Consider the following 13457-nt stretch of genomic DNA (forward strand, 5'->3'; position numbering starts at 1 on the left):
GGGAAAGAACGTCCCTCAGAAGCTCAGTATTTTGAAATCTGATTCAATAAACCATTTAAACACATTTGAATGCATAGAATCCTCAGCACAAAACGAATTATTCATTGTGGAAGTTCCACAGTCAGTTATACTCGAGAAATTATCCTGACAGTAAATGTGCTGCTTTTTCTTTTCCTCTCTGTTCAGACTTTGTGAGCCAAAGAAAGACTTAATTGCTCGAGTAGTGAAAATAATTGGGAAGAGAAAAGCCATTGAGCTGCTGATGGAAACAGCTGAAGTGGAACAGAATGGTGGACTGTTCATCGTGGTAAGGAAAATGCCATCCTGTGGGTTTGCCAGGGACGGGGAGGGCAGCACAACCTTTTACTTGTAGAATATTCACACAGTGCTGATGCAAGTCTCTCATGCTGGACGTGTTCTCCTGGAGTTTTGTGGCCTTCCCTTGCCACGAGACTCCCTCAATAAACACTCATGTAAGCTTCCAGCAGGATTTGAGCAAACAGTAAGGTGGAATGAACCTGGAAATGACCCAGGTTCTTGTGCTGAGGTTGGTGTCTGATTTGCAGGGATAATGTTGTGTCTGTTACTGTGGCTCTCTTCGGGATCTTTCTCTCACAGACTCAGGACTGAAAGATCCTCAAGCTTGAATAAAAAACAGCATTTCCAGTATTCCATTTGCAGAGTAACTCCCAAAAGGAAAGCTCTTGGCTTTATTAGGGAACCACTGGCTTGCGTATTAGCAGAGCAAAACTGAGCACTGATTTCTGTTGCAAATCATGGTCAGAACCCTATACCCCATGTTTAAGTTATCAATTTTTGGCATGTTTTTTGTTCTTGTTAAATACTGAGCCTCAGTGCATAAAACACAGTGGATGAGAAAAGCTGTGGGTGAGGAAAAAGTGGGTGAGAACCGGGAAATACTTTCACTTGATTACAATTTATGTCTTTTAAGGTCCATCACTCAGAAGCAGAGAGGAGGGGAAGAACAAGTAGGAGGACACAGTCTAAAAAAAAAACCAAAATAAATCAAAAAACCCACCACCTCTCTCCTTCAAAAAAAAGTAACGGCAACAAATTCCAGCTAGCCAGTTGTGTTAGAAGCATTGTGTTAGATGCATTGTGTTAGAAGCATGTCCTGAAAGATAATTTAATAACTGTTCACAGAGGAGATGAAGGGACACAGCTCCTGGTGGCACAGGTGGCTTTGGATGCAGATCAGAGTACACTCTTTGAAAGGCAGATCACAAAAGACAAATGAAATGCAAGTGATAAAAAGATGTTCACATGTGCTGTTTCAAGAACCGACTTAAAACCTGACCTTCCCTGTTCTTGGAATTTTTTAGATTGTATAGTATATTATTTGGCAGGAAAGTATTACATTTTGCATGGTGTCACCCAGTTTTTACTGGAGTACAAGTAGTGTTTCATACTACAAATTTTAATCGAATAATAGTATGATAATTAGCACTTAAAATTTACAGAGGTTTCAAAGCTGAGCCCATTCCATGCTTTAAGTATTGCACTGCTGCTGCTGCGCTAAAAACTGCTGGGTCTGTGTGGTGGGGACGGAGTTTAAAAGTACAGGTTGTGTTTCCTATGGCTTCAGCAGAATTGCAAAATCCTGTAGATAACACAAGTTGTAGCATTTCTGAGCACAATTATAAAAAAAAACCCCTGAGATAGCATAATTTTATTAAATTCATTTTAGACATTTTACTGGGCTTATGTGTTAGGAGTGCTCGAGTAGTTAAACTTGTTGCAGATAGCTGTGAGAGTAGTTAGAATATTATTCATATTTTGTTTCTTCGTACCAAAATCAGGTTTAGTGTGTGGTTTTATTTAGCATTATGTTCTGGAAAGAAAATGTGAAGTGATAAAAATTTTTTTTGTAACTTCATAATTTTCCTGTCCAGATTTAGCAGGCTGGTTGTTGACCTTCGTATGACTAATTCACTCACAAATGAGACATAGCCAGGGCTTTTTTCATGTGATACTTGACACACACAGAACTTAAATTGGTTTTGTCTCAACACTGAGTGTTGCCTTAGAAGCTATTTTTTGTCAACACTTATCATTAAGCTTGCTATTCCTAATTTCCTCTCTCCCTATTAAGAATGGCACCAGGAGAAGAACACCTGGGGGCGTTTATTTAAACCTGCTGAAGAACACACCGAGCATCAAAGAAGAACAGATCAAGGTAAAAATGTCAGGAGTGCAAGTGTACATTCTGGTTTTGTGGGGTTTTTTTTCCTGTTAGAAATGTCACGGTTGAAACTCTGTAACTTCTAGCAAATTTAACTATGTATTCCATTGAGACCAGGCTTTCACATTCAAAATACAGGCAAAAAATAAAAGACCTACCCAAAAACTGTAGAATTGCCATTAACTCTAAGCAGAGGGAATTCACTTTTGCATGTTGCCAGTCAAAAAAACCTGTTGATGAAGATGAGATTGTAGATTTTGAATGGGTAAACCTTAGATTTTCCTTAATTTGTATATTTGTGTTCCTTACAGCAAAGATATCCATGTTGTGTTTCTTCCCATGTAGTTCTGTGTCATTGTGCATGGATTGAATGCAGGTCTCTTAATGGAATATTTCTGTCCTGTATAGCTCCAACTGTGGCACCAGGCAGAATTTCTCATTAAATCAGTTGATGGTCTAAACCTAATCTGAATTGCTCACTGGGCTCATGTGTGGTGCTCTCTAAATCAGTTTTGTAAGCTTGTAAACATTATTTCTCTGAGATGTTTTAACTGAGTGAAGAAAATACCAACTTTTCTTTCTTTTTTGTGGTATATGCTACTTAGTAGAGCTTTTGTTAAAAAAAAAAAAGTATTTTATTTTGCTGGTAGGTGGCTACAGGTCACTCTGTAAACCCTTCTGGGGTCTGGTACTGGGAATTGAGAACCAAATCAACATACATTGTGATTTCTTGTTTTATGTTTGGAGAAAAATGAAACAGGAAAAAAAAGACCAACATCTTTTCATAGCTTACAGTGGTCACAAAAAATTTAACGAGTTGCAAGATTGATCACATTACACTATTACAAAAGAAATTTTCTGTTCCACCCTCTTCCTTAAGTGCAGTCTTTTCTCCTTCTTCTGCTCTCAATAACAAGTACTTTAGTTAAATATTGACCAGTATTTGTAATTTTTTTTTTATCACTTCACATTTTCTTTAGGAAATACCAGTAAAATGAATATGCGAAAATTTTTTTTGTTGCTGTTTACTTTTTTTCTTTCAAGGAAATATTCTATCTGGAAAACCAAAAGGAGTATGAAAACAAAAAAGCTGCCAAGAAGAGGAGGATACAAGTTTTGGGGAAGAAGATGAAGAAGGCCATCAAGGGGCTTAACCTGCAAGAATATGACGATGCCTCCCGTGAGACTTTTGCCAGTGACACAAATGAGGCTCTGGCTTCCCTGGATGACCTGCAGGAGGGGCACCACGAGGCAAAGATGGAACATGAAGATACCATTGAAATTGATAATGCCCATGATTTGGAGATATTTTAGTCACTAATATTCTTGATAACAGAGCCTCTATGAAACGTGTTAAATGAGCCTTTCTTGTAATCCCATGGCTTCTTGTTTTGGAAGCGTGGGGAATACTTGATGCTGAAGAACAGGATGTAACTCTTAGCTAAATTTAACAGCGTGAAAGACTTTTAATTGTCCTGTTACTTGTTTGCTGAGTCCTCAGAAACTTTTAAGATTTTTCTAGATAACAGCCCTGCGTCACCATGTTCCTTAGGAAGTGTTTTTAGTCACATGTTAGGTTTAGGAGTTAAAGCTATGTTTTAACCAAGTACTTCTCATTTAATTTGCTGAAGCACACAAAGTCATCAAGTGAGCAATGCTCTTTACTGCAGATGAATTTAAATTTACTATAAATTTAGTCTTGATATAAAAGATCATATAGTCTTACTGTGGCAGTGTATTGACAAAAACAGCAGTATTAATAGGATTAAGACCTGTAAGAACAGATTGGTTCATGAAATAAACTTTAGTGGTCAGTGACCTTTGAATAACAACCTTGTAAATAAGCAGTATTGAGCGATGTATGTTTCAGATTTCTGTAGCAGTTTTATCCTTTCTATTCCAGTGGTGACTTGAGCTTCCTACCTGTTCTGTCTAAACATTTCCCATGATTAGACACACACCTAAGTTCCACAGATCTTTTTGTTTGAAGACACATACAACTGAAAGCTTTCAGAGTAGTGAGATTTTACTGAGCTGTGTTCCCTTCAAGGGTCTGTAGTCTGTACATGCAGATATAAACCCTTTACCCTGCAGTTCTTGTTTCTGTCCTCCTCCTTTGTGTGGTGAGGTAATGTGTAGCTTGCAGAAGATTTTCTGTGCTGCCTCTTGCAGGGGATATTTTTTGGGTTTTTTTTATTTGATGCAGAAAACTATCGTGTACTTGGTTAGTTCAGCTGAAAACAATTTTTATGTTGAACGTTCTTTTTAATATAGCTGAAGAACTTGTGCAACACTGGTATGTATGATGTCTCAAGTACTTTGTCACTAATTAGTTGTGGCTTTTTTTTGTGACTAGACACTATTCAACCCAACTTTTGCACATAAATTTTGTTCACCTTTGAGTCCTTGAGTTTTAGAAGGAAAGTGTGTCACTAAAACACATAATCAGTTTATTAGATTGAGCAATTCAGGACTGTCAAGAGCTGGCATTTAAAGGATTGCAGCATTTGAAGAAACACTTCTGACACATAACAGCACATTCCATTACCTGCCTTACTAAATCTGAGTTTTGACTTCTCTGCTTTCTTTCTGTTCATGTGTCAGAGCTCCTGACTGTTCAAAAGTTACTCATCAGCTGCGCAGCATGCCTTTGCTGGTAGTATTTGCTCTTGCTGAAATAACAAAATTTCTTGTTTTTTCATTAATTTTCCTAACCAGTGATGGTCAGAGTGAACCGGTGACTTCTGTAAGGGAAACAGAATTTTGTGCTGTTCAATTGCTTTGGCACTGTACCGTTTGATCCTGGTTTTGGGAACTGCTTGGGGATATGTCTTAACTGTTTTCTGGATAGAATCAGCAAATTGTAACATTGGTTTAAGCAGTTTTTTTATTGTTATGTAATTTGCACTGTGTATTTTTTTAATGTTAATATTTCTAAGGTTGATTTCCCGGGCAAAGAGTACTGAAATGGTGTGTGAAGTGTTGTCTTTAACAAAAGGGTGATACAGACATTAAGCTATTGGAGAGGGCAGTGAGGATGGGGAAGGGTCTGCAGGGGAAGCCTGGGGGCTGAGGGCACTTGCTCTGTTCAGCTGCAGAAGAGGAGACTGAGGGGAGACTCACTGGGGTCTTCAGAATCCTCAGGAGGGGAAGAGGAGGGGCAGCTCTGATCTCTTCCCTCTGGTGACCAGTGACAGGACCTCAGGGAACGGCCTGAAGCTGGGTCAGGGGCTTTAGGTTTAGGTTGGATTATAGGAAAAGGTTCTTCCCCCAGAGCGTGGTTGGGCACTGGAATGGGCTCCCCAGGGCAGTGGCAACAACACCAAACCTGACAGAGTTCAGGGAGTGTTTGGACAGTGCTCTCTGATCAAGCACAGGGTGGGATTGTTGGAGCATCTGTGCAGGGCCAGGAGCTGGACTGGATGGTGCTTTCCAACTCAGCAGATTCCATGGTTCAGTTTCCTCCCGATGTCTAAGAGACCTTTTCTTACCTTGTGGTTTTTCTCTATTTTCCCTGGCTTTCAATGGAGTTCTTTCAGAAGCGAGCCAGTTCAAAATGATGAGTAGCCACGTCTTCACTCCTGTTCCACCAGCAATTTCCTTCCATATCAAACAGGTTGCATTAAGCAGCACCAGTTTTTGTGTGAGAGGTTTTCCTCTCTCAGCTCCTACTTAATCAACTTTGGTCTCTCCCTAGCTGGTCCTCACAGGGAGAGGACCCCTGTGGTCAGGTGTGAGCTGTGTTTTCTCTGGGAACAAATCTGTATGTTTAGATTTTGGTAGCTGGTGCTCTGCAGATGAAAATGCAAGCACAAGGGCTGGGGTTTGAGCTCTTGGGTTTCTCTGATGAGCAGGTGTGGTTGAGGCATTATCTTTGCTGCAAATAAAGAATCTCTATTGCTGGTACAGAACATCACCCTCTGTCCCATAAACTATAGCAGCATAATGAGCCACCTCTGTCATACCTGAAGAAGATGGTGAAAAAACGAGGGAAATGTGCTTTCATCTGAAAACACAATGCTCATTCATAACCAAAGACCTTTTGCTACCTTGCATCCGAAATTCAAATTGGAAAACAGTGATTTTTGGTACCACCAGAAAAATGATTTATGAACAATTCAGTTTTACTGTGGCTCTTGAAAGCATCATTTGAAGTACAATGGCAACTTTAAAGATTCTCCTTCCCCTTCCACGAAGATGATCTCATTAAGATGTTCTTATGCCCTCCAGGCTCATTAACTGCTGTTTGCCAAAATTCTCAAGCAAGCATGGAATGACGCAGTTGAAGGTATAAAGGTGATGGGAAAAGGAGATGATTGTATTAATTATGGCATTTTCTGTTACAGAGAAGACAAATTCCTTGTATTTTTTCAGAGTAGTGAAGGAGTAGAGTGAGTAATAAAGACAATTCTTGAAGTTTTTTTTAATTCCGAGTTTTTAGCAATCATAAAACTTCAGTATGACAACACTCGTTATTTATGCCCTTAACTTAAACCATCCTCTGACTCAAAGGAGTCCGTCAGAGGCAATATTTAAAAAAAATAATGTTCCTATCAATGTACAGAGCAGAATTCATGGCTCCAGTGAATACAGGCTTACTTGGTGCCCCAGTACTCTTCCTAATTCTTACTGGTCAGCAGCACCTCAGAGATCCAAGCCTTTTTCTGAACCACTGTGGGGCTTCAGGGGATCTGGGAGTATCCAGTCTTAAGAGCTTCAGCATTGACAGTATCTGTGCTATAATTATGCCTCCCCTGATGAGGGAGAATTTTACAGTCTTTGCCAGGAGTTTGTGAGACAAATGGGGCTATCAGCCTTCTGTGCCTTCAGATAATTGTTTATAAAGTCTTATCAGAGAAATAGAGCCACTTAACGTGACCCAGACATAGCACAGAGCAGAGAATGCAGGAGAATGCCTCATTATCAAGATTTACACAGTCTTTTAAAGGTAAATTAACCAATGGTCACTAAAAGCGTACATTATTTTTACTTTTCCACCAATGTATAATAAATCATCTGGTCACGTGGAACTGTGGAATTCTTTATCCAATCATCCCAAACTACTTCTACTGCAGAATATAGAGTAGTAGAAGAAGAAGAAGAAGGTTTGGAGAACACCACCACTCTTCCATTTTTATGTTTTTTGCCTTTATCTGTTTACTACATTAACAAACCCAAATCCTCTAAATTTTTCACCCTGTGACAATCTTACATAGTATTCTATCACCTAGTTCACACCAGAGTGGTTTCTAATTCTTCCCAGAGGGTAGGCAATTTTCTCCAAGGACAAAGGTCAAAACCAGTGTTGTCCAGGGGGCTAGAACCCTTCAAAACAGGCAGAGAAATATTCTCTGCACTCTGGGTTCCTACAGGCATCATAGTTTGCTTAAGGGGTTCAGGAATGTCGCAGGGGCAATGACTGCAATTTCTTGGGACCACCTCTAGGATTCAGCAGGCAGCTGGAAAACATGTGGCCACCACTGCTGCACCTGTGGCCTCTTGGTGATTTTGGACCTAATGCATCCCATATTAGTCAGTGACCTGCCAGACCTAAGTTCTTGGAGAACAAAGCTTTACTTACAAATTACATATTTGAAGGTTTCTTGTCCTGCCCATCTGCAATGGTGATAGATGCCACTTTTTCCAAGCTGTGGGAGGAACATTCAGCTGTGGTACATTTAATATTGCCCAGCCAAATGCATTTCTAGAATCACAAACATCTGGGGCCTAAATACTGACAAAAATGAGGAATGTGTATCTGAAGTTGCAACAGGAGACTATGCACAAGTTAAGCTATTCCAGACACCTTTCAGGTTGTTGGGGTTCTTGCTTCTTTTTTTGCTTGAGCAGGGAGATTTATTTTTCAGTTATTTAAAGAAACTAAAAAAGCAAAACAACAATTTTGTATCATTAAATACATACAGAAAAAAACCCTCATTCCATCTGGGGAAACATTTTCAAGGTAGTAGTTTTATTAATTGCAAACTTACTAGTGATCCAGAATATCAGCATTCTTGTTTAAGACATAATCCCTTTGAAAGGTGCTCTCATTTTTCTGCAGCAGTTGCACTTTTTTAGGTTGCCATCTGAATTTTTCATTTGTTCTATCAGGTGATTATTGGTGTTTGGGGTTTGTTTGTTTTTTTTTCACCAGTTGATAGTATAATTGCACTATCAATTATACTGTACAAAAATACAGCAAATTACTGTAATTATTTACAGTAATTATTTTACATTTGCTGTTTAGTTACTACTGATGAGCTTTGTACTGACACCCTTTCAGCCACTGAAATGTCTTTATTCAACATGCAGAACTGGGTGAAATAAATCCCAGAAGACCATTCTGTTTTGGAGCACCAGGAGAGACCTTGCCATGGAGCTGAAACAAAAGCCTCCAAAAATAAAAGGAAAAAAAAAAAAAAAAAAAAAAAAAAGCCCTGGGAAATTTTAGTTGCTGATACCCTCACACATTCCCTGTTTCCAGATGCTGGGCAACTGTGATTGCTTTTCCATGTGGCTGCTTTTTTCTCTTACAAAGCAAACTGGAACAGAATAGTATGTAATGTTTAAATGGCATACAAAACTGCACCAAACCTGTTGTGTGGACTATTTTCTTTATAAAGAAAAATAATTTTAAAACGCCACCAATTTGCCTTAAAGTGGACTTGCTCTCCTTGGTGAAGAATGTGACAAAATATTTAGGACTCAAGGTTTTGGTGGAAAATCAGAGTGTCTGTGTATATGTACAGGACTTATATAGCAGCCCAATCTTCTTCTTTTTCCCTAAGTAGCCTTAGATCTAAAAAAAATTTGCATTTTTATTTACTTAGGAAAATATATAAAATATATCTTGCACCTTGTTGCTGCTCCATGAAGAACTTCTGTCACAGTGGATAAAGATCTATAGTTGCTATAACCTTTTCTACAGAAGTTGCTGCTAATACTGAGTCTATTTCCATGCTTTGGGAACAGGTAACACCTTCTGTCTGCTTTTATTTGATGTTTATTTGTAATGTTATTTCTCTGAGCTGTTTTCTGCAAACTGCTTAATTTCTTACCTTACCCAGATGAAAGGCATTCAAGGTGATTTTCTGTGCCGGAATATCTTCAGTACCTCTCAACAGACTGGAGCCTTTTGCAGGCTGGGATGCCCCAGTTTAGCCAAAAGAGTGTAGAGCAGATGAATACCCGAGCACCACAGCTGTAAAGTGCAATAATCTGCAGTTTTAAGAATGAGGGAATGAAAAGATCAGGGTTGCCAAGCAAGCAGCAAAAGAAGGGGCTTTAGGATTCCCTAACCTGAAGATATATTTTTCTGGGTTCTGCCTGCCCTGACTGACTGCCTGGGCTCTCAGGAACGCTCTGCTCAGCAGCCAGCTCTGGCAGTGACCCCCTCCAGGAGTTTCCTGTCGATAGGTCCCAAAGCATTTATGGGATAAACTCCGTGCCAAGGGTCCGGGCCCCTCGGGACACCACTTCCTTTCCTCTCTCCCTTCCTTCCTCCCTGCTGCAGTCTTGTTTACTCTCTTCACAAATGAAAAGAGGGAGGGAGGTGTAGACCTGCTGCAATTTTCTCTGTACAGCAACCCCGCAGAGAATGGAGGGGTGTGCGCATGTGAGACAAGCCATAAAGTACTTCTAATCTCAGCAGTTACACGAGGAGTTAAACAGATGAGATTAAAAGCAGGCATGAAAGAGGTTGTTCATGTAATTAATACATCGCTCTGCTGCTATCTACGAAACTATAGTCCCTGCCCAAGAGATAACTAAGAGTGTAATCAACAGCCTCCAGTAAGCTCTTAAAGGTGGGGAAAGAGAGAGGGGAGGGAGAGGAGAAGTTCCTGTTCCTGTTGGAAGAGACCTATGAAAATCATCTAGTTCAACTGCCTGACCATTCCAGAGCTGACCAAAAGTTAGAACCTTTAATTAAGCTCATTGCCCACATAATTGTTTTTAAGGCAGGGTATCAGGCATGGGGTATCCATCACCTCTGTAGGAACCCTGTTCCTGAACCTCTTCTGAAGCAACTTTGAACCATTCCCACCCATCCTATTGCTGGATACGGAGATCAGTAACTCCCTCTCCACATCCCCTCCTCAGGAAGCTGTAGAGAACCACAAGGTCATCCCTCCAAACTGGACAAACCCAAAGTCCTCAGATGCTCTTCATGGGACATGAGACTCTGGATGCATTCAAGCACCTTAATATTCTGCTTAAACTGTGTGCAGCACTGCACACAGAAAAACCCACAATGCTCCTTTGGCCTCTCTGGAGCTTTTAAGAGCTGCCAGTTTCATGTTGGGGAACATAAGCCTTCCACCAGTGAACACGAACTGATAATGCTGCTAAACCGCCTCTGTGACATGACTTGATATGAGTAATAAAGTAATAAAATAATTAAGATTATTTTATTTTTATGAGGAAAAAGCAGAATTTTCTTCTCTGTAATTACTTGCAATTTTCAAACTGGCACACCTTCACCGTGGTTCAGAAATTCCTAAAAATGACTGGAAGTAGATACAAGTGCCTTGATATTTCAAGTAGGCAGATGTTAACAGCCCAACACGTAAAACTTTTAGCCTCTAAACTGAGAACACCACACAGTAGGATTTAATGAGCCTCTTTCAAAAGCCTAAAAATTATTTACAGACTGGAGTCCAGAGTTGGTTGTACTGCAGAAAACAAGGCTGTGCTACACCTTTCATTTCCTTACAAGTCTTTGATTTGCACTGGGTAGAAAATGGAGAAAAACATTTCCATTGAAACGTAACCCATTGATCCTTGATGGGAGGAGTAATTTCCCTTGAGATATTTCACCACTACTCAGGGGAGGGGCAGAGGGCCTCCCCTCTGTTGTGGTTTGATGCTGGTTAGGTGCCAAGCACCACGAAAAAATGATTTATTTACTTGCCTCTGCTATAATTGAGCAGAGAAGGGGAAATTAAAACTTCATTTTCGTAAGGTGAAATAAAGATTTATTGAGGAAAACAGAAAAAACTTCAAGCCAAAACAGGTCCACACTTAAACAGCTGCAATATAAAGAAAATTTATTACTAACAGAATTAAAAGTAAAAGGAATACCAAGAAGTTAAAGCAAACTTCCAGAACCCTTCTCTCTTCCAGTACCTTCCTCCTTCCACCAATCCGGGCAAAGGAAACAAACATGTAAAAATATTCCTGTAATTTCCCTACTCCTTGCATGGCAATTTCTGCATGCCCACAACTCCCTCCAAAATATTGCTATTTAGCACTGTGATTGTCCATAATTCCTCTGCCTCACACAAGCACAGCAGGGCGTTTGCCCCAGTTGTCTCTAAGGGTGATCAGACTTCACCAGCAGCATGCAGACCCCTGGGCTATCCTAAATCTTCCAAAGCTATCAGAGCAATGGTTTCTACCCTGTGTATTGTACAGTATTTTGGAGAAAGTTAGACCTTCCAGGAGGTGGAACTTGGCCTCACCTGGGAGTTTCCTCCCAATCACTGGAAAAAAGTAAAAACATTAAGGTCTATGGGGTGAGAGTATTTAAAATGTCTCAGAGGTCATTCAGGAGACTTGAGAGAAATTGGCTGGTTTTTGTTAAACTGAAAGATACATAGGAAAGAGTTAGGCTCAGTGGCTGGTGTTTCAAGCTGAAGATGTGGGAATGAGACCAAACGGAGCAGTTGCATCCCTGAAGGAAATCCTCTGCAGGTGCTGGATAATGTCTGTGAATCAGGAGTGTGAGGCAGCCAGGAGAAAATCTGGATCTGGTATGTGCTGGGAGGACAAGCTCTCCCAGAGGAAGAGTAAATGGAGGAAATAGCAGTCTGATGTCTGAGAAGTTAAGAAGGTGTTATCAGCAGGACCTGGAGCCAAACTCAGCAAGCCCCATCATCTAAAGTGATGCTGGGGGCTCACTGAAATCCAAACAGAGGTACCCACCATATCCTTGCCTCAGCATGGACAGGAAAATTATTTTTATTTTTATATATATATATAAATATTTATTTGTATCCAAAACAAATTAAAAAAAATGCTGACAAAGTGTGTAATCTCTGCCTTCCTCTGAGTGTCGCTCCTGCCCAAGCATTTCCTAGAGCAGGACAGGCATGAAAATAGCTTTTTCTGAAAAGGAGCTGGCTGTGGGGTTGTTTGTGCTGCTTGAATGCACTTATCACAGTATTTACTTTTAAGAATAATGATAATAAAAAAGATAACACGTTAGCATTGCTTTGTGTCTCCAAGCCACTTCTTTGAAGGCAGTTTTATGATGTTTTTCTGTAGAGCTATAATTTTTCCCCTTTGAAGTTTAGTCAGGTAATTATGCAAAAATTACTGGGGGAGGAGGAAGGAATAATGAATTTTCTGTCCTAAAAAATGCAAACACTACTTGCAAGTTGAAAGGTTTATAGTAAATAAATCAATTGATGAATAAAAGTAACTATTCATTTGATTTTTCAGGTATCTGTGAGTAGGATAGTCCTTTTCTCCTTGGGCTTGGCAGTTGATTCACTGTGAAGCATGAATTTTATCATGCAGGCGGAATAAAACTTAAATTACTTCCTTATTCCTTCTTTGTTGTTTCTATACACCATATTTCTCCAGCATAATATCCTCCCATACTGGTACACACAAGAGGAAGTGGTATTTTGCCAGGGCCTATTTAGGGGAAATCACAGGCAAGAAAAATTAGCTACATCCTGAAAAGAAAGGCAGGGAAGAGAGCAACACATTTTGCTGCTTCAGGTCTCTAGCCCAGAACTTTGCAGATGATATCTTGCAGGTCCATTATTGCCTATCTGCATGCATATTTTCAGAACTAAGTCATCTCTGCAAGACGTCCAAGCAACTTTCGGCACGAGGCCTGAAATAATTATTCAGACATCTTTAAACTTTTGGAACCAGCAGAGTACTGTTTGAGCCTTCGAGAAGTTTGGAGGATGATGAGCCGACTGTCAGAGTTCTAGAAAGCACAGGAGTTTTCTTTTGTATCCAGCACACCTGTATCTTAGCTATCACCCTATTTGCATTACACTAGTTTCTTTATAAGAACATACAGGAAGTGCATTATTCTTTAAAGAGCTTTGTTATCAAAAGTTGTTTTTCCCACTCATGGGCTACTACGAGGCAGAGCACCTCTCATTCATGAGATAAGATTTCTGTCAGCTAATTCCAAAATGGTTTTTTTAATCAGTAAGAATATTAGCTCAAGTTCTTTTTGGCACCCTTAGCAGCATTTAACATTGTTTGCCATTTCAATAGTGCCCAAGAG

General features: G+C 39.9%; 1 protein-coding gene across 1 annotated transcript in view; it reads left to right on the forward strand.

Moving 5' to 3' along the window:
- Positions 1-5171, forward strand: part of PHAX (phosphorylated adaptor for RNA export) — a 7046-nt gene extending 1875 nt beyond the window's left edge. Inside the window, exons 2-4 of the mRNA XM_017735501.1 lie at positions 187-307; positions 2114-2197; positions 3248-5171. Of these exons, the coding sequence (XP_017590990.1) occupies positions 187-307; positions 2114-2197; positions 3248-3517 (475 nt within the window). The 3' untranslated portion in view covers positions 3518-5171. The remainder of the gene's footprint in view (positions 1-186; positions 308-2113; positions 2198-3247) is intronic.
- The last annotated feature ends 8286 nt before the right edge of the window (positions 5172-13457 follow it).

The sequence above is a fragment of the Corvus brachyrhynchos genome, unplaced genomic scaffold (assembly GCF_000691975.1).
Source record: "Corvus brachyrhynchos isolate BGI_N302 unplaced genomic scaffold, ASM69197v1 scaffold325, whole genome shotgun sequence".
Classification (NCBI taxonomy): Eukaryota; Metazoa; Chordata; class Aves; order Passeriformes; family Corvidae; genus Corvus; species Corvus brachyrhynchos.